The sequence below is a fragment of the Pomacea canaliculata genome, linkage group LG4, assembly GCF_003073045.1.
Source record: "Pomacea canaliculata isolate SZHN2017 linkage group LG4, ASM307304v1, whole genome shotgun sequence".
NCBI lineage: Eukaryota > Metazoa > Mollusca > Gastropoda > Architaenioglossa > Ampullariidae > Pomacea > Pomacea canaliculata.
The window spans coordinates 265004-287010 of record NC_037593.1 but is presented as its reverse complement, the minus strand read 5'-3'; the positions used below and the strand labels follow the sequence as shown (position 1 = coordinate 287010).

Below are 22007 nucleotides of genomic sequence, written 5' to 3'. Positions count from 1 at the left end.
GAAGTGCATGCTAATAGTAATTGACCTCTGGTTAATACCTGTAAAAAATCAAGTCGTAGACTATGTCTGAGATGTCTTTGCCTGTCTCTTGTACAGCTGTTTAGGAGCATCTGTGGGGAGTGTCCAGCAGCAGCCAGCCAGCATGTGGACAATTTTCCCTGCTATCTTTTTTCCATTGTTGCGATGTTTTCGTGAAAACATTTGCCATGTTCATCACTACCCATACCATAGTTGTCAGGAAAGAATTCCAGATGGGAAGGAAGGAAGTGGATTTTTAGTGACATATTGCAGTCAAGTTTCTGATACTGCATCAGCATGTCTTCTACTATGTTCCTTGTAGTTTTTTGCCCTAGCATTATCAAGAATGTTTGTAGACACTAGGCGAAAAGCATTCCATGCTTGTTTTGCATCACCCCGCAAGAAAGTTGTTGAACCGGTAATTTTTGAAGAGTTCTTTAATCTGAGGACCCACAAAAACTCCCTCTTTAATCTTAAACTCACTGAGTTGAGGGAATTTTTATGCAGGTATTGGAAAGCTGGGAAAGTCCAGTCCATGGCTTTCATGAAGTTCTTCATCAAACCTACTTTGTGAGGGGTGGTATGGCAAAATTTTGTGAGACTCAACCAGGGCTGGGTGCTGGATATTTTTCTCTTCAAATGTTACATTTTGTCTGCGAGTCCATTCTTTCTGCAAGTAGTGCAATTCCCTTGCTCGGCTATCCCTCTCACAAAAGAAACATGTATTTTGTATATCCCTGCTGTAGTCCCATTACAAGGGCAACTATCTTCAAAACACCACAGAGGTGCTAGCTGCACTTGTTATATTCGATAGAATTCAGTAGCTGCTTGAAGTTACTGTAGTCTCTTTCATGTGAATAGATGGAAGACGGTTTCCATTCAGCAAAAGCACGGTTTCAAAGAGTGTACAAATAGTCTCCATTCTTGTGGATCATGAGTGATTTCTAAGGCATTCATGAGGCTCTCAATATCAGAACAGAATACCACATTACCTTCCTTTATGAAGAAAGGCTCCAGCTGCTGGTGGCGCTTTCGATATAAATTGTGACATCTTCTTCTAGAAGATTCCTTTGTTGGAGTCTGTAACCTAGCAATTCTGCCTTGTTCTTGCCTAAGTCCAAATCACGAACCAGGTCATTTAGTTCTTCCTGTTATTCTGTGTGGGGGTTAATGATACACCACAGTGAAAATCTGAATCAGTGCATGCTGATGGACCAGGAGAAGAACAGGTCAGCTCACCCTTGTCCTCATCAGCTGAATCGAGAATATTCTGCTGGAAGTTCTGGAATAGGAAGTCCCTCACCATGTGGAGCTTGTCACAATGCAGATAGAATGTTGGGGTAGACTATTCTCAACTTTTATGTTTCATTATCCCTCCCAGAAAGAGGAGAAACCAGCAGAAGTAACGAGTCGTTTGTGTGGTTGCTTGGCTGTCTCCACCATGGGGACTGCAAATGGCATTGATGGTCTTTTGCCATTCACCCACTGTGAAAGCTGTGTCACATGTAGCACAGTATATACACAGGGCCTGAGGCTTGTCTTGGTCGTTAGTCTTGTATCTGAACTTAAGATGATTTGCCTTCTTCACTTGAGATGTGATACTTTCCTCTGGTTGGCAAATGTCACTTGATCACAAATACAGCAAACATTGCCCACAGTATTAACGCACTTTGGAGCCATTAGTGTTGTGTATTGTAGCTAAACAGATAAAATAAGAACAGTTTTATGTAACAGTAGCTTAAACTGTATCCCACGAAGTCTGAAATGTTTCAACTGGTCAACCTTTGTGACTGGGATATATATATAGTATGCTGCTGAGCAGCCAGCTGGCAGTAGCACTGCATTACATCAGAAAATGATGCAATAAACTCTGGACGACGTGTTGTGCAGTGTGACGCAATATGACATCATTATAGGCTTATTTAGGATGTTGTTACAGCCCTACTGGATACAGGTGAAACATAAAAAATAAAATTTAACAAATATCTTCTAAACAAGAGCCAGTAAAACAATTTATGATCATATTTGTGTTTGACACACCACATACACAGACTAAGACCTTTTTAAGTCAGGAATAATTTCAGTGTTGACCAGTGTAATGTTTGAATTACAATTTTCTTACTATAGTTATGTGTTACTACAGATGACTCAGCGTCTAGACCTGTATGCCAAGGAACTAGCAGATGCTGTTAAATCTGACTACAAACCACCTGTGGTAAAAGACCAGTAGAACGAAGGACAGTCCATGAAGTCTGGATGCAGGTATGTCAACAACAACACAAAAACTATAGTTGTGAAACAGCTGTTGGACACGCTTCCCCTGTGGAATTTGTCATTGTTAGTATGATATATCCATACCTGCCACATCTTACATGCATTGTTAGGATAAACATAAACTGCTTCGACTGACTGGTGCAATCTACACTTTTTTACTCCTAACTTTTACTCCTTACTGTGTGTTAAATGTCTGTATGAGTATGTATGCCTGCCCTTGTGAGCGAAGACAAATTTCTATCCTGGGTCTCCTCAACAGACACTAAAGTCTGATTTGATTTTGATTTTTTTGATTTTTGATTTTATGTATTATAGAATTTCAGATATTTTTCTGATCTTACCATAGAGTATAACTTTCTAATGGAATTTAAAAAAAATTTCAAATACAGAGTTCTTGAATTTTTTCAATCTTATGTGGAATTTTCTTATTACAGATTTCTGTTTTTGACCAAACTTTGGAGTTGAAGATAGTACTGTATATAAAGATTACTTCTAGTTTGTATCTCATCTATCAGGTACTTTCATGTTTCCACTCCTGTTTCTGCCTTTCTGTGCACCACTTTTTTTTTGCAATGGAGCTGATATCATCACGATTAAAGCCTCCAACCCCCTCCTCCCCCAGAAAAAGAAAACAAACTACATCTATATTTAGGTAGGGCAGAATTGAGTGGGAGAATGGCAGAAAGTTGAGGGAAGGGGTTTAAGGGAGGCCAGGTCTTATTTTCCTATAAAAGATTTTTAGTTTCAATCTCGAGTCAGCTTGTGTGACACTTTCAAAGTGAAATGCACAAAAGCAGTGCAAGGAGATACAGAACTTCCACCATCAGACGATTGATGAACACTTTGTTAGATAGAGTTCCTTTAAAAGTAATGATAAACATACAACAGAAGATGAGACTGTGTTCTGCAAGTTTATAATCTACAACAACAGCTTGTAAATTGGAATGGAAATATGAGGGAATGATGTATGGTTTCTCAAGGGGTTATCAGAATATGGAAGTTGATGTGAGGTTTGTTATAGGGTTAGTGAAATATCAGGGAGCTTTTCATATGGTTTATTATGGATTTTGTGTGTGTGTGTGCCAAAAATCCGTCATCCAGCACCAAAAGCACCTAACATGTATGCGTATACTGTGACGTTTGATCAGTCCCAGATTACAACAGAACCTAAGTACTGATGTCTATACTGTGACATATGGTTTCTTACAGGGTCTTTAAGCAAAAAATCTGACAACCAGCACCAGAAGTACCTGACATGCATGCATATAGTGTGAAAATTTTGTTTAATCAGTCCAAAATTGTAATATAACATCATAAGTAAGGTAAAGGTAATCCTGACATTTTGGTCATTGAAAAAGTGAGGTGTATAAGAGAGTGAAGAGACTGTATCTCAGGGTCATGCCTGTCTCCCGTTCCTTGCTACCTTTCTTTCCCCTACCCATGTTAAGGTCAGGTACCTATTTAATGGCTGGGTGGGCTGGATTGAGTGCTGTGTAAGATCAGGTACCCGTTCAATGGCTGGGTGGACTGTGGTGAGTATGTTGTGTAGAGTCAAGTACCCATTCCATAGCTTGGTGGCCTGAGGTAGGTGTTCTGTGGTAGGTGAGTTATTATTTCAGTAGCTGAGTGGGCTAGAGTAAGTATGCTGTGTAAGGTCTTACATCAGTATGAGTAAATTTGAAGACTACAGAAAGGTGGAGGGGGGGGGGGATAAGATTGCCTCATCATCCTGGCTAATTTTTTTTAATATTTTTGTTTCGTTTAGCAAGGAGGACAGAATGGCTTCCCAGTCCTGGGAAAATCATTGGAGTTAGGCACCACCTATCTCATATGTGCCACTGGTTGTCTGCATCTACAGTCATGGGATCTGTAAATGGCTTCTTGTCTGGCTTTGGTGAAGATTTTAGTCCTACAGTTTTTGTTTTTTGCTTGTATTTTGCATCAGTATTCAGACTTTCAGTACACATTTTTACTTGACTGGCTCTGGAAGACCAATGGTTAAATTTGCTCATGGCAGCAGTATGATGATAACTGTTTTGATTCTGCTGGTGATGTAAGTGTTTTTTTCTATTTTACATTTTTCTTTTGCTTTGTTAAATCAGGTATTTATGTATTCTTAGATAACTGTTTGTCAGATAACAGGAAATGATGAAACAAATACCTTTTTATATCATTTTATGTCTCTTTACTTCCACCATGTATGTATAATACAGAAATATGTATAATCTCACTAATAAGATTCATGGATCTGTGTAATTGGCAGCTTATTTTAGCAGGCTTCTTGTGTTTGTTTAAAATGGCCTACTTATTCCCCAAAACATGAGCTGTTATTACCTTGTACTGTTTATGGCATTTACATATTTACACTTAATACTTTACATATTTTATATTTTGAATGAGAACTAGATGTGCCAAAAATTCTGAGTCATTACTTCTGTGATCATAGTATGCTGTTAATCCCGTTGTTGAGGATATAATTTTGAAATAACTAGAATTTTATGAGATTGTAAAAGATTACTAAAGTGTAGTTAGCATGCTAGGAATGACATGGATACATATATAGCAATTATGACAAATTTGTAGACATATTGCTTAAGACGCACTTTTTTCTGAATGAGAAATGGGGTAAATAAATGGATAATATAAACATTGAGATGCTGACATTGTCTTTGTAGAATTTAGGAATACACCTTGCACATTATAGCAATGTCACCTAGAGCTTGCTCACTACACTTTTGTGATAAATATATATGCAGATAATGATTATTAGATTGACAAGTTTGTGAAAGGTATGCAATAAACATTAACTGTTAATCTCTAAACATGTTTATGAGAGAAAGATATGGACAAGCACTCTCACTCACTCTCACACACACAGATACACATACTCATTAATTATATACACTAACATACCAATGCAAGTGCAAATTTGTGTTGCGTGTACAACATTTTTGTAAATAACTTTTTTCTCAAAGCAGAGCATTCTCATTTCTCACAAAGCACAGTCATCGGGAGTGGTTGTTTTTATTGTCTTTTCTGTCGACAACAGAGCTAGAAATATTTGTTTGGAGCTGCCATAAGTAATAAACTGAAAAAAAAATGTCAGCCTGAAATCACCCCCACAGTGACACCCAACCAGTCAGTGACGATTGTCACAAGCACACTATGGTGGGAGTGACAAGGTGCTGATAACATTTGTGATATAGCAGGTGGTAGGGATCTGTGATGATTCTGACAACTTTTAACCTCACAGCCCTGGTGTATCGATCACCTAATGGTCTTTGTGGAAAGTTAATGATCTTGCAGATGGTCTTTATCCTTGATAGAATGCCAAATAACGGAGAAAGATTGAATACTAAAATGCTCCTGATAACAAAATCTTCATGACAGTGATCAGAAAATTCCTCCACTGCCAGGGCAGCAGCAAGCGCTGATGTGCAGTTCTAGAAACCACGTTGGTTGAAGAAGTGTGACAGATTAGAAGTGAAGTGTGACAGATTAGAAGTAGGTGACGTGTGACATTAGAAGTGAAGTGTGATAGGTTATAAATGGAGTGAAAAGCGGTGGGAAGGGATCGAAGAGGAAGGATAAGTTGATGTACAGCTTTCAGCAGGGAAAAATGTCACAGACTCATACCTGTGTACCGCTTGTACACACACAACTTTCAGTTCTTTCAACAACTCGAAAAACGTGTGTCATGTACCTAGAGGACCAGAGATAGCTGTGTACCCGAGTACTACGTACCTAGAGGACCAGAGATAGCTGTGTACCCGAGTACTACGTACCTAGAGGACCAGAGATAGCTGTGTACCCGAGTACTACGTACCTAGAGGACCAGAGATAGCCGTGCACCCTAGAACTGCATAAATATAGGTCCAGAAATTGTTAAGTATCCCTAGTCAGCCGGTTAGTCATTCGTGACCTGTCGTACCTGATCGTAGTGGGGATCACATGGATAGACGCGGCAGCTGACAGGGCCCGCCACTCTTGCCTGTTTTGGGCGATATATGAAACACCAGTGTGTGACGTTCGCCAGTTCTGATCAATCCACACACACAATAGTGTGTGACGTTCTCCAGTTCTACTGACCAGTCCACACACACACAATAGCGTGTGACGTTCGCCAGTTCTACTGACTAGTCCACACACACAATAGTGTGTGACGTTCGCCAGTTCTACTGACCAGTCCACACACACAATAGTGTGTGACGTTCGCCAGTTCTACTGACTAGTCCACACACACAAAAGTGTGTGACATTCTCCAGTTCTACTGACTAGTCCACACACACACAATAGCGTGTGACGTTCGCCAGTTCTACTGACTAGTCCACACACACAATAGTGTGTGACGTTCGCCAGTTCTACTGACTAGTCCACACACAATAGTGTGTGACGTTCGCCAGTTCTACTGACTAGTCCACACACACACAATAGTGTGTGACGTTCGCCAGTTCTACTGACTAGTCCACACACACACAATAGCGTGTGACGTTCTCCAGTTCTACTGACCAGTCCACACACACACAATAGCGTGTGACGTTCGCCAGTTCTACTGACTAGTCCACACACACAATAGTGTGTGACGTTCGCCAGTTCTACTGACCAGTCCACACACACACAATAGCGTGTGACGTTCGCCAGTTCTACTGACTAGTACACACACACACACAATAGCGTGTGACGTTCGCCAGTTCTACTGACTAGTCCACACACACAATAGTGTGTGACGTTCGCCAGTTCTACTGACCAGTCCACACACACAATAGTGTGTGACGTTCGCCAGTTCTACTGACCAGTCCACACACACAATAGTGTGTGACGTTCGCCAGTTCTACTGACTAGTCCACACACACAATAGTGTGTGACGTTCGCCAGTTCTACTGACTAGTCCACACACACAATAGTGTGTGACATTCTCCAGTTCTACTGACTAGTCCACACACACACAATAGCGTGTGACGTTCGCCATTTCCACTGACTAGTCCACACACACACACAATAGCGTGTGACGTTCGCCAGTTCTACTGACTAGTCCACACACACACAATAGCGTGTGACGTTCGCCAGTTCTACTGACTAGTCCACACACACAAAATAGTGTGTGACGTTCGCCAGTTCTACTGACTAGTCCACACACACATAGTGTGTGACGTTCGCCAGTTCTACTCACCAGTCCACACACACAATAGTGTGTGACGTTCGCCAGTTCTTCCTCTGACCATGGCGGCGTCGACTACATTTCAAGGTACCTTGAACAAAGTGTTGTGTGGGTCACATGACTTGCGCCGCTTGACCGTTGCAGGTAGATGTCGGTGGTGTCGGGTACGTGTACGTTCTCAGTACGACGTCCACAGCAGCCTCCTCGGGCACTGGTCCTCCACTCCCTGGGTTGTCTGCACTTGACACCCGTACAACAGAGAGGGTGCTATGCGGGACGTGTACTTTGTAGTCCACCTGGTGTCACGGGTGCACCAGACCTTGTCCAGTGGAGCCATGTTACTGTCGCGATCCTGGGGTGGGTATCTGTGGAGTTGTCGTCCTTGGGAAAAGTGGCTGCCAAGTATTTGAAGCTGCTGACCACTTCCACCCACACTACCTTCATGTCGATCTCTGCTTGGCCGTCGTCAATGACCAGGACTATAGTCAGTGCGGGTCTCCATTCCTTGTGTTGGACCTGTCCGTGTGTTGGTGAGGTCTTGTAGTTCTCTGCCGTAGTGCCTGCATACTGTAGTGCCTCCTATAGTGCTTCCTATAGAGCCTGCTGTAATGCATGATATAATGCCTCTTATAGTGCTGCTGTAGTGCTTCCTATAGAGCCTGCTGTAGTGCCTGCTATAATGCCTCCTATAGTGCCTGCTGTAATGCATGATATAATGCCTCTTATAGTGCTGCTGTAGTGCTTCCTATAGTGCCTGCCTGCTATAGTGCCCTTTATAGTGCCTGCCTGCTGTACTGCCTCCTGTAGTGCCTGCATGCTACAATGCCTCCTATAGTGCCTGCTGTAGTGCCTCATATAGGGCATGCGTGCTATAGTGTCTCCTGTAGTGCCTGCTGTAGTGCTTCCTGTAGTGCCTGCTGTAGTGCCTCCTATAGTGCCTGCTGTAGTGCCTCCTATAGTCCTTGCTGTAGTGCCTCCTCTAGGGCTTCCTATAGTGTATGCCTGCTATAGTGTCTCCTGTAGTGCCTGCTGTAGTGCTTCCTATAGTGTATGCCTGCTATAGTGTCTCCTGTAGTGCCTGCTGTAGTGCTTCCTATAGTGCCTGCTGTAGTGCCCCCTATAGGGCCTTCTATCACATGGATGTCGTCTACAAAGTGTGAGTGTAAATCAACTTCCATGACAGGGAGGACGAGTGGTGGAGGTGGAGGGTTTCACCACTGATGTTCTCCAAGATGATGTTGACCAGCACCGGTGATAGGGGGCGCCCTTGACGTACATACAGCCTCTGTATATACATACACATACAGCCTGTATATACATACACATACAGCCTGTATATAGATATACATACAGCATGTATACATACACATACAGCCTGTATATATACACATATACACATACAGCCTGTATATATACACATATACACATACAGCCTGTATATATACACATACACATACAGCCTGTATATATACACATATACACATACAGCCTGTATATATACACATATACACATACACATCCAGCCTGTATATATACACATACAGCCTGTATATATACATACAGCCTGTATATATACACATATACACATACAGCCTGTATATATACACATATACACATACAGCTGTATATATACACATACAGCCTGTATATACACATATACACATACACATACAGCCTGTATATATACACATACAGCCTGTATATATACACATACAGCCTGTATATATACATATACACATACAGCCTGTATATACACATACACATCCAGCCTGTATATACACATACAGCCTGTATATACACATATACACATACACATCCAGCCTGTATATATACACATACAGCCTGTATATACACATACAGCCTGTATATATACATATACACATACAGCCTGTATATACACATACACATCCAGCCTGTATATACACATACACATCCAGCCTGTATATATACACATATACACATACACATACAGCCTGTATATATACACATATACACATACACATACAGCCTGTATATATACACATATACACATACAGCCTGTATATACACATACACATACAGCCTGTATATATACACATACACATACAGCCTGTATATATACACATATACACATACAGCCTGTATATACACATACACATCCAGCCTGTATATATACACATATACACATACACATACAGCCTGTATATATACACATATACACATACACATACAGCCTGTATATATACACATATACACATACAGCCTGTATATACACATACACATACAGCCTGTATATATACACATATACACATACACATACAGCCTGTATATATACACATATACACATACAGCCTGTATATACACATACACATCCAGCCTGTATATATACACATATACACATACACATACAGCCTGTGTATACACATACACCCTGTATATATACACATATACACAATCCTTGAGCTGTTAGTAGCGATTGGGTGACCTGACGAGACCTTGATTGCTGGTTGAATGTTTGCATGACGTGCCACAGCCCCTCGTGCCACTCTCTCCTCAAAAGTCTGCTTACAGTCGGTGAAGCTGTGCTGGGGTGGCACTGGTGCTGACGATGATTGTGCATAACGGCGACGGGCGAAGTTTTCTGTTGAGTCTCGCGATTATAAGCTGTGCGGCGGGCAGGTACAAAACCCAGGCCATGTGACTACACAACACACCTAGCGATGGTGGAATAATAATAATTCAAAATGTGTCAAGCGCATATTCACATGGACTGTGCTCTTAGCGCTTAAGAACAAGAACGAAAGACGGAGAGCATGCGAGAGAGAGGAAAACAAACAAATAACATGAACTATAACAAAATAAACAACAAGAGAAGATAATGGCCTCCACTTACCCAAGTTATTGTGCTTTCCGCTCACACAGCCAAATAGCTGCAGACAAAGTGTTTCTAAACCAAAATGTGGATGGAGGCAGTCAATGTTGCCGTGTGACAGCTGCAGACCTGTCCTAGGGTTTGTACCTGAGCAAGGGTTACGTCCCCTGTCAATCAAGTGTCACCTGTACAAAACGACATCCAGTGTGCGGCAAGTGGCCTCCTTCGCCTCTTGACTGATGATTTCTACCTGTGAGTGAAGTATAGGTCTTCAATCAAGGATGTAATGATGACTAAGGAGCGAAGGAGGTTAGCGGCAAAGAAAGAAACACCTGTTGACGCGGTGATGACGTATGGCAGGTAAGCCTTGACGATTGAGGACTCAACCTGTTGAGCGGCAGACCGTGAAGAACGAAGATGGCGCCCAGTGGAGGGCTACCTGGTGCTGTGGAAACTTGTGGTGTAGACTGTCGATCACAGACTGGCTCTTGTCACGACAGACAAGCATGTTCGTCCATTATTTCTGCTGCCTGCTGAAGTGATTTCCATGGAGAAGTTTGGGGCCGGCGGCAAGCGGGCGGGAACAAAGGTATGTGGAATTGTTTGACAGTCAACACCAACATTCCCACAATGATCGTGTCAGTGGGGTGGGGGAGAGGGAGAGTTGATATAATTGTACCCTTACTGATTGAAAGATGAAATGCATCACGCCGTGTGAAAGTGTCAGTGTGAACAAGATTTATACAGGAAACCTACTGACTTGTGCTCAGAATGTGTTGTGATTCCAGGCTTGAGTTCAATTTCCGCAATTACCCTCATTACCTATAGGACACCCTGCCCTCAACAGACTGCACTAAGACCCATGGACACTTTGTTTGTATCTGTGGTTTGACATCAAGGCAGTCTTTGAGCCACTCCAGTGTGATACTGTGATGTTGAGTTTCATTGAGTGATACACAATAATTCCAACTTTCAATGACAATGAAATTCCACTATGACACTGTATGTCAATGATCACTGACAGTGACACTTCAGCTTGACACTGCGGTGTCAGTTGTTGATTGTGACTGCAGAACAAACCAAAGTTATTTTCTTGCATGTGATAATTTAATATTTGATTAAAACATACATTTCTGCAATTTGATATAGGGAAAAATACTGAGTTCGTAGTATTTTTACCGTTTTGGTGATGCTGTAACTCTATTATAGGGAACCTTTTTTTCTCCAAGGGCCATTTATAACATTATCCGCAGGCCATGCAGAATGATCTGCCTAAAAATTAGCCGTTTAAGTTCTAGGGGATTTTCAGACCTTCAGATAAAATTGTTGGGGCTTTATTGACACAAGTGTCACATCAGCGCACACATCAATAGTTATCATAATCTTAATTCTTAATGTTAAGACACTGTCTTTGTTAAATTATTAATTCCATGCATTTATCCAAGTAAAATTGTGTCACTGACAATTCATAACTAGTAATGATGAAGTAATAAAATATATTAAATAAATATATCTGGTTCATTATAAAATGTAGTCTGAGTCTCGTGCTTTAAACTCTTACATTTTCAGACCCCTTAACTTAAATCATTTACTTTTCAGACTTCCTTGGCAAATTTTCATGACACAAAATATATTTATCTAATGTGTGATAGGAAACACTGAAATACTTCCAAGAACTTATTTATAATTAAAAAGTATACACAAAGAAACAGATAATTTTCAAAGCAGTTCTTTTGAAAACAGATAGTGCATGGAGAGCCAGACGTCTTTATTATGCAATGGTCGACAGTTTTGTGTTATGACCCATTTTTCACATTTCTATACATTTCATTTATCATTTGTTGGAAGCTTTAATGAAATCAGGTTAAAGAATCTTCAGATATTTTTGAGTTTTAATGGAGTATTTGTTTTACAGCTTGTAAAGTTGTCACCAAAGCTGGGTTGATGTTCTCAGCTACATGAAATCTCTTTCTCACTCTGTGTATACATGTGCAGATATGTATTATCAAATATGTATTGTATTATTGAGTTTTATGCTGATATAACTGTATTCACTTGAGAGGGATTGAGAAAGGAGAGATGACTGTGTTTATTGTACTGTGTTCAAGGTCAGCCCATCATCTGCTAATGCTGCTTGTCTGGAGGTGTCTGAAGCACCCACAGTTAGTGCAGTAGCAGATGAGCAGGCAGCCCTGCCTGATGCCTCAACTCCAGGCCCCAGCTGCAGCAGTCCCAGTGGACAGGCGCTTTTCCTGCAGAAAGTTCGACAAGCTAGTGAGGCAGTCAATAACGGGGATTTTAGACGTGCTGTGCAAGCTTATACTGAGGCTATTACACTTGATCCCTCCAACCACATCTTGTACACCAATCGGGCAGCAGCTTATTTTAAGCTGCACCATTATCGGGAGAGTCAGCAAGATGCCCTTGCTTCTCGCCAGCTCAATCCTAAATGGACAAAAGTAAGTTCATTGTTGTTTGTTTTCTTGTCCTCAGAACAAATTGCTTTCACACACAAGTATCACAGTTTCTTTGCTTGAACACCATAGCTGTGTAAAGGCTATCTCAGGTAGTTATGGGGGCAGTCTGATAGTACAATGGTTAGCACCTGTCACCAGTATAGTAGGGTTGGCTGTCCTAGGTTCAGATCTCAACTCGCTCATGCTATTCTTTCTCTGAGTGTGGTATCTGTTCACAGGCCTGGCTGCTCTGCTACGATAAAGCTTTAGCTGTTGGCTTGGGATAAAACGCTTATTTTCCTTAACACTTTTCTTCTTGATCGGGTTAAGTTCTCTTTAAAATAATAATTCCCAAAATATGAATGCACAATTATGCTCAATAAAAAACCACACCAATGTCTGCTGGGTTTACTGTGTTTACTGTTTCTGCCTCTGGGATAGGTCCTGGGAGAGACTTGTCTCCCTTCACCTGTGTGAGATTTCTTGGATCAGATTCAGACTTGCATGTCAGTCATACTACAGAGGCCATGCACGGCATGTAATGAAAGTAAAATACCTGGATTAATTGATTACCCTCTCATGTTTCTTGGAAAGCTTATTCCTGCATTGAATAAATCCTGTTATTGTTCCTCGTCATCTCTCATTACCTACAAAGTTTTCAGAGAGCTGAATTTTTAGGTCAGAACAAAGCTGTAACTGACCTGTAAGGATTGTTGTGTAAAAAGACCTTTGGTTGTGGCTGGATGGCTGTGTAAACAGACCTTTGGTTGTGGCTGGATGGCTGTGTAAACAGACCTTTGGTTGTGGCTGGATGGCTGTGTAAACAGACCTTTGGTTGTGGCTGGATGGCTGTGTAAACAGACCTTTGGTTGTGGCTGGATGGCTGTGTAAACAGACCTTTGGTTGTGGCTGGATGGCTGTGTAAACAGACCTTTGGTTGTGGCTGGATGGCTGTGTAAACAGACCTGTCATTGATTGTGATGTCCTGAGTGCACAGGTCTCTGTTGGGCCTGTTCATCCATGGCCTTTCATTTTCATCAAGGCAGCTAACTGCACCTGATGTTGGATTTCATTGGTCGGCCTAGTATACTTGTTGAAAGTACAGTGCTGAGCTCTTAATAAGTTTTGAAAGTGTGAAACTGTGTGATACTTCTGTTGGTGAAGGCACTCAAAGATGGCTCTGGCCCATTGTGACCATTGTAAAGAACTTCTGAATGGTCATTTGCTCATTTTAAAGTCGTGCTGGTAAAGGTTGAGAAGGTAACACTGGTATTTTAGAAAACCAGGCCAGTAGATTTTAAAAAGTCACACCAGTCTCTCAGCCAGGCCAGTTGGTTAGGACAGTGTTTTTTTACTTTAGTCAAGTGGTCTGTGGTTCAAATGCTTTGAGAACCGCTGGGTTAGAAGGTCATGGCAGTATTGCAGTATCTTAGCCACACAGAGTGGCCAGTAGGTAGGAGAGTCGTGCCAGTATCTTAGTGAGGCTGGTAGATTGAGAAAGTTGCACCAGTATCTTGGCCAGACCATAGGTTGAGAAGGTCATGGCTGTAGCTTAACCAGGTTAGTAGGTTGGGAAAGTCATGCCAGTATCTTAGCAAGGCCGGTAGGTTGAGAAAGACTCATTAGTATCTTATCCAGCTTTGTCGTTGATGTCTTTCTTAGTTTGCTGTTGTTTTCAATTTCTGTAACCGTTCTCCACATGCGGAGCTCTGTAAGGGCATTATACAAGCTGCTGTTGATCACTCAGCTACTCGTGAAGCTTGCCTGAAACTGTAGGCAAGGGACATGGCTACAAGAACCTGAGATGTTTTAGGCTGTTACACATGTCAACCATCAACTTTTGACAGCATATTGGTTGCATTCACTGTTTCAAGGGTTGTACCCTGATAAGCAAATTTGAAAAGTGGGATGGGGGAGTACGGTGTGCGTGTGTGTGAGAGACTTTATGTGCAACCAGATGATTTCAAAACAATTACCAATATTTTTTAGAATAATGTTGTGATGAGTGTAGAAATGAGAAAGAATTAGTGATTAAAGACTTACCAGCATTCTGTCAATAAGTGTTAGCATAAAAAAGAGAGAGAGATCAAATGACTTTGTTGCCATCAGAAGTTGACTTGGAGATTTGGATGTACCTACCATTCTATGTTATTGTTTCAAGGGATACTGAAAACAATGTCTGAACCCTGATAGACGTTTGAGTATTGGTGGGAGGCGGGGAAGAGGAAAGGTCAATTATCCCCTGTAAACAGTCATCATGTCCAGAAAGGGTGTAGGTGTGAACAGGTGTCACAGGTGTAGGTATGCCCAGCATAGTGAAGGAGAGAAGACACAGAAAGTTTGAGGCAGTTGGTGTCCCAACACGTCCACCCAGCTATTCACCTTGGCCTCCGCTCACTTCCCTCTACCCTGTGAGACTCGCTGCATATGCAGTCGGAGTTTGGCAATGCTCTTGTGTAGGTATCCAATGATGGTATGATGTAGTATATGCACCTGATGGCCATGTCATTATGCATTTGATTGATCCTTTTTGTATTTGATTGAGCCCTTATTTGATGGAGAGAAAAACAAATAGGGGATGAAGAATTGTCTCTTAGCCTAGCAACCGTCGGGGCTCTAGACTAGGTGGTTCACCATGTCTATGGGCTGTGGACTGTAAGTGGTTCACCCTGTCTAAGGACAGTGAACTGTAAGTAGTTCAACATGTCTAAAACACAGCACGTGAATGATGGAGTCCAACCTTTTCCTTCCGACACCTTTCACCTTCCTTAGTAGTTCAGGTCCCTGTATGTTGGGTGAGCAGAGATGAGTTGGGATTTTTTTCACCTTTCCCAGACAAATCAGACCAGCAGGGTTACATTCTTTAATAAATCAAGTACCCATGTGTTGGGTGAACATTGCGGAGTTTTTTGCTTCCCTGATAAATCAGGTGTTGCAATGTTTGTTGAACAGGAGAGGGGGTTTGTGGCCACAGGCACAGGTAAACCTCGGTCTTCAGGCATGTTCCCACGTCCAGCGCACACTGACCACTAGTAGTGAGTACGGCACCTTCCCTTCAATAGTTGGTGAAAGGTCTGAAGGATGTGGATGACCATGTCTTAAGGTAGCAGGGTCATGGCGGACATGGAAGCAGGTCATCGGAATTGAGCTTAAGAAGAAATTATAGTTTACAGATCGTAGTTTGCATTACACACACACACTATTTCTCTCTCACGCGCATTAAGAATCGCTGGTCTCTGGCCATGTGTGCAGCATGCCATTTCCTCCACCCCACCCCACCCCACCGTCAGTCGCCTCAGCGTGAAGCCGGCGCCGCGAGGTTGAGTGCAGCAACCTGTAGTGTCCCCGGGCGGCCCGTCATGTTGTGGGCCCTGGCGGCGAGTACCAAGTGGTGGTGAGTGTGTGTTGACACGGCGGGCCTGCGTCAAAGAGCCGGCAAACACCTGTGGTCTTTTCTCACTCCGCCGCCCAGTCGCTGCATAGCGCACCGGCCGCGCAGCCCTTTGAGGGGCTTTACCTGCAGACGTGTGAGCGGGACTGGCCGCTGGAGGTGAGCATCGCACCGCACGCTGCATCCCGACAAAGCGCATGACCTCATCTGACCCACAGTTCACTCTGTACGAGCCCCTCTGTGTGTGATGTACACGGACCACGACTCCCCAAACAAAAGCGGTTTTTAGTGAAATCTGTGTTACCGAATGACTAACGACCCCGGAGAACACGCCGAAGGAGGGGCTGGCTGTGTGTGTGAGGGGGTGAGATGGTTGGGGTGGGGGTCGCTAGGAGAAAGAGAGAGGAGCGGATGTTAGTCGCACGACGGTAACCCTTGACCTCGCCAAGGGTTTGAATGGCGGTGTGTGGAGGAGGGGGAGGGACATCGTTGTGAAGTGTGATGTAACGAGTCATACATGTCGTCTGCTCGCACGCCTGTCGCTTGGCGAGGGCGTCAGGACGCGCGAGGAAGGTGAGGACATCAGACACGCACCACCAGGCGTCAGCTGGCCACGGTGGCGCGGTGGGTGATGATCAATCACAGAGGCTGTACGAGCGTTAGGTGGTGGTGGTGGGTGTGCTCCCCGTCTATCAGTTAAACACTTGAGTGAAGACCTACTTCACACATGTCATAGCAAGTTGAGGAGTTTGACGTTTGAGGAGGGTGCTGCTGGCAGATTGGGAGTTACCTGCAATGACCTACCCGCACGTCCCGGGCCTTCCTTGGGTTCCACACTATACTTCGAGGTCTCTTTCGTTGATAGGAAAGTTTGAAGCGAGTGAACACTCGGAGGACAGTTGCTGGCTGGGACTGATAGACCGCAGTGACAGGACAAGCGCACGAGAAGCCTGCAGGCATGGGTGCACACACACGACACACTCTCTCACCTGCACTAGTGTGTCGCCTCAGCCTCCCCGCCTCGCCACAAGAGAGGTAGAATGATGAAATGGTCCTACAGTCAGCCATTGCAGCTCAAGCCCAACAAAGTAAGCCTTCACATTACTTTTTATTGAACAGGTGAGGGGAAAGTAGTTGTCACCTGGCGCTCGACGATGTTCATACCGAAACCCCCACCCCCTTGCAGTTCTAGTGTTCACACTTGGTGCTTTATTATGAATGATGATCCACAGTCCCTGATACTGACGATAAGCATCACAAGACAAGGATCATCAGTACTGTCATGTTGATGATGACAGCTTCAGACAACGATAGAGCTTTCCATCCCTCCTCCCTTTCACCCAGAGCGGTCCGGTGGCGCAACGGTTAGCGCTGTTAGCGCCTGTCACCAATACAGTGAAGGTTGGCTGCCCTGAGTTCATTTCTCGTCTCGGGCACGCTGATCTTTCTCTGCACGTGACATCTGTTTACAGGGCTGGCTGCTTGCCGTAATATAGCCTTAGCTGCTGACACGGCGTAAAACATCAATTTCCCCCCCCTCCCTGTCACCCACTCTCCTCAACTTGCCAACCCTGTCATCCCTAGCTATCCATTCTTTCTTGTCCATGTTCAAGCGTGGTTGTAGATAATGGTCCAAGTGTTGAATGGCTGGCTTCATGAGAGCGGTGTAATGAAGAAGATGCAGTTATGGATGTCTGTTTCTTTGTACTGAGAATAGGTACTAGATTAGTAGCGATTTTATGTTACTGTTTGCAGTGCTGTTGCTGTCATGGCTTCTAAGAGTCGGCACATTGTCAGCATATTGTCTGCTGGATAAGTGTTCAGTTTCTCGTCTCCTTGTGAACTGCCTGTATGACGGCACATTGCTGTAGGATGCAGAAACCTTTAATTTTGCCTTCTTGAGAGGAGGTGCTTTCACGTGCCAGGCTGGTCATTCTGCTCACTGGCATAACATTCTGTTACCTGGCACAGTGACTGTTTCTAGGTCCTGCCGGTATGCAGTTAAGCACACTGATTATGCCGCACTGTGCACAATCCCTCTCCACCTGGTTTGCGATTACACCCAACACAGGTGCTTGTCTACAGTCTCATGGGGGTGCCTTGCACCCTGTACAGCACTGAGGTACCTGCAGAAGAATTGTCTTCGGTGTTCAAAGACTAAGTTGGTGGACACAGGAATTGAACCCCATGTCTGGGCTTGGGGCGATAGCATGCTGGGTAGTATATTTGTTACAGACTGTGTGCTAATTTGTGGTTTGGATAGTGCATAGTATTTGTGCTATGGAAAGTGTGCTATACATGATATACAGTTGATGTGCTGCAGATAATGTAGTTTGTGCTGCAGATAACATGTAGTTTTTGTGCGATGTGTAGTGTGTGATCTGGCTTACATGTAGCATATGTGATGCAGTTTGGACTTAAGTGAGCTTAAATGTCTTGTGGATGTAATATCAAGAGTGCTAGATCTTAAATCCTCATTCATGTCAGAAAGAATAGCTACATAAACCCACACAGTGCTGCATACTACACCAGCCATTATGATTTGTGATGTCCTCTGAAACATTCTTTGTATCATCTTCACTGTCAGGTGATAACATTTGAAACAACTGTGATGTCACCGACTTTAGGGAGGATAAGCTATCACTTTCTTGTTGTCTGTCTTGTAAAGTGACCAGCATTTAGATGCTGTGCAAATACTTTGTATGCATTATAGTCACATGCCCTAAACATTTATACCTGGGTTAGGTATAATGAAGTATTTATGTAGCCATTTGGTGCTGGGAACCAGCCATTGACACGGCATTGGTCAGCAAGACACCCCTGGCGCATTGTGATGATATGTCACTACTCGCCCAGCTACTATGATTTAGGTACAATGTGATGATATACATGACTGTTACATCACTGCTCATCCAGCTATGATGATTTAGGTGCATTGTAATGATATATGTCACTGCTTGCTCAGCTGGGATGAGCTGCTGTAGTTGTTGATGCATGTCTCAATGTTGTGTGGCATGTTTGAATGACATGGCGACATGGTTGTTGGAAGGAGTGGTGTGTTTAAACAACGAACACAGCTACATCACTTCGGCAACTGACTGGGTGCTTTTGAGAGAGGGGCTGGGGTTCCGGTCAGAGGTCATCCCAGCTCACAGAGTTGAGCTAGGCAGCAGTTTAGGCAAACTGTTGAACTGAGGCATGAGAAAGTAACCAACTGACATTTGCTTGCTTGCTTCACCAATTTGTTCCATACACACACTCACACCACCCTCCCATACACACACACACTGTTACATTGTGTTACAGTGAGTACTACAACTAGCAAGAGACTGTCAACATAGGCAGGGTTAGTTTCGCCTGCTGCTTCAGTCATGTTCTTTATGTTCTTATTTTAAAGTGTAAAGCAACAGGCGTTCAGCCACACAGGGCCATCTTACCTCCAGGTCTGTCTGAGCCAGTATTTGTGAGTGTATGTGTATATGCACGCGTGTGTGTGTGTAAGTGTGTGTGTGTATTGTATATGCATGTGTGTGTGTGCATGCACGAGTGTATGTGTGTGTATATATACATGTGTGTGTGTAGGCTTGCGAGTGTTGTGTGTATATGAGTTAAGAGAATTCATTCAGACATTACTTAGTGTAGGCTCAAGCTTATGATTAAAGTAGGGTGCAAATAAAACCTCTCGTTACAGAGAACAGTGGTTGCCTTTATCTAGATACACAGTACAGTCTGTTATGTCCATCTGTTATAAAAAAAACAATCCTGTTAATTACAGATAGAATTTAATAGCTACTGAGGTAACTACAAACAAAGTATAAGTAAATTTATGGGAAAAATATCAGAACTCCTTTTAACTTACTGAATTCACTAGGCGGCAGGGTTCATTCTCTTTTTTATAAGTGTGCATGAGTGCACGCACACACACACACACACTCTGATAATTGCAACTTATTTTAAAAACAGTTTTAGCCTGATTCACTCCATTTTTATCTGGTATAGGAAAAAAAACCAGTTGTTATCCAGCATCCCTGTTATCAGTGGGAATATGTGGGTCAAGGACCTAGCAGTTGATTCAGTGTTGGCTTTCACTCCATAATAACTGACTTTGCCTGGATTGGGGGTAGAGTTGAGAGAGTTTATTAAGTAGCTCTTCCTGAGGTGAGTTTTGTTCAAGTACCATGTGATAAGCAGGCACTAATGGCCACCTGTTGGGTGATAGTTCTAATGACACTACTCCAGCTGTGCTCACCTGACTGTTGACAGTGGTTCATCGCATGGGGGCATTGATGGGCACCAGTGTTGATGGAAAGAATCAGCCTCCATCAGCTCTCCATTTCCCATCCTACCCTCATTACATCGTGGCATTGTGAGTTCAGACTGATCTGACCTTGGTGTTGTTCTTGTGGTGCCCCATGTACACACACCTGGCAGGATAGGGGAAGGGCTTTCTCATTGAGCTTCCTGTCATTCTTTATTGTCTCCACAAAATTACTTGCAGATGGAGTTCCTGCTCTGACTTTGTGGGTGGGCTCAAGGAGTTTACATATTTTTCCTAACTGAAATGGTTGCATTTGAAGCCGTGTGTGTGATGTGTGTGAATCGTAATAGGAAGGCAAGACCAGTGATGGGACAAGAAGTATCAGATGGAAGACTGTCAGACAAGAAGTATATGATGGAAGTATCAGTGATTTCCCTTGTCCTATGTATGTGCCCACCCCATTTCCCCCAACTCATGCTACCTTCCCAAATTTTCTGACAGTGGTAAATGCTCCGTCTCTTCCTCATGTTTCAACAACTTTGCTGGGACATTGTTGAACCCAGGAGACTTCCTTCCCTTCAGACAGTGTATGGCCGACTGGACCTCTTTCCATAGGACTGTTAGGTCTACAGGGCTATCAGTTGCCCCCGAGGTCTGTCTTCTCATGCCAGGGGTGAACACCGCGCCTCTCTCTGGCTGGGTGACTAAGCTGACCCACCCCTTTTTTATGATTTTCTTTTTTTCCCTTACCTGGCCCTTTCATCTATATTCTTCTTCTAAATAAACATCTCCTTGTCATACTTCAGTTTTATCCTTCCTATCTACATATGTTTCATATCATGCCTTTGTTTTCATGTGTTTTTTTTTCTCCTTTAGACCCCCTGCATTTGCCTTGCAGGGAGACCCATGTTGGGGGAGGATGGGATCCTAGAGGTTGAGGTCTCTGATGGGTTGCGCCCAATCATACCAACACACCTCTTTGACCTGGACTTCAAGACAGGAGGTTGGTGTGGCCCACACCATTTAAGCAACTGGTCATGTACTGCCCTAGTTTTGCCAGAAGGCTGTGGCTGGGGTCAATCACGTCTTCATACTTGAGTATATTCCTTATGTATCCCTGGTGCGACCTTGCTGGAAATGCCCTAAGAGGTAATGCACGGTCGCATCCCCTTGTTGGACTCCGTGGTGGGTGGGGAGCATAAGGAACGAACTAAATAGTTTATATCATGGCACCCAAAAAGACAAACCTAGAAGAACACACCAGAGAAGTAGAATTTTCAGACAGTGAGGATGAGGTGAGAGATTATAAGAGAAAGAATGTTGAGGGGGCTTGGCCCCATTTTCTTATAGTGGATGGCGCAGAGCTGGCCCAGCCGCTCTCATCCCTCTCCCCTTTCGCAATAGCAAAAAAGGAGCAAAAGCCATTATCACTCTGTGTTGCACCTCACCAACTAGCTGCTGAAGTAGATATTCAACAGGCAGAGCCTCTCCCTCTACTACGAGCTCCTTTTTGGACCCTTCCTGTTCCAAAGATTTGTTCGATCTTACAGCCTTTAGAAAAAAGTGACACCAGGGACCTCATCTTTCTTGAATGCTTTCAG

At 43.4% G+C, this 22007-nt stretch overlaps 2 protein-coding genes and 1 long non-coding RNA gene across 5 annotated transcripts in view; 2 read left to right on the top strand and 1 right to left on the bottom strand.

The window, feature by feature from the left end:
* The window catches only part of LOC112561022 (beta-ureidopropionase-like), a 30187-nt gene extending 25081 nt beyond the window's left edge, over positions 1-5106 (top strand). The window contains exons 14-15 of the mRNA XM_025233149.1: positions 2162-2280; positions 4058-5106. Of these exons, the coding sequence (XP_025088934.1) occupies positions 2162-2248 (87 nt within the window). The 3' untranslated portion in view covers positions 2249-2280; positions 4058-5106. The remainder of the gene's footprint in view (positions 1-2161; positions 2281-4057) is intronic.
* Positions 5107-5254: 148 nt separating this feature from the next.
* On the bottom strand, positions 5255-10458 carry LOC112561026. Its single transcript, XR_003098641.1, has 3 exons — positions 10323-10458; positions 9925-10143; positions 5255-8735 (listed from the first exon to the last, which is right to left on the bottom strand). It is a non-coding gene; the product is annotated as an uncharacterized LOC112561026 (long non-coding RNA).
* A 32-nt stretch (positions 10459-10490) lies between these two features.
* LOC112561017 (tetratricopeptide repeat protein 28-like) overlaps positions 10491-22007 on the top strand; it is a 35079-nt gene continuing 23562 nt past the window's right edge. Inside the window, exons 1-2 of one of the 3 annotated variants that reach the window (XM_025233139.1) lie at positions 10491-10890; positions 12410-12760. In XM_025233139.1, coding sequence (XP_025088924.1) covers positions 10849-10890; positions 12410-12760 — 393 coding nt within the window. In that variant the 5' untranslated portion in view covers positions 10491-10848. Of the gene's footprint in view, positions 10891-12409; positions 12761-16664; positions 17237-21337; positions 21410-22007 lie in introns of those variants that run through there. The other 2 variants (XM_025233141.1, XM_025233140.1) reach the window with 2 other exon arrangements.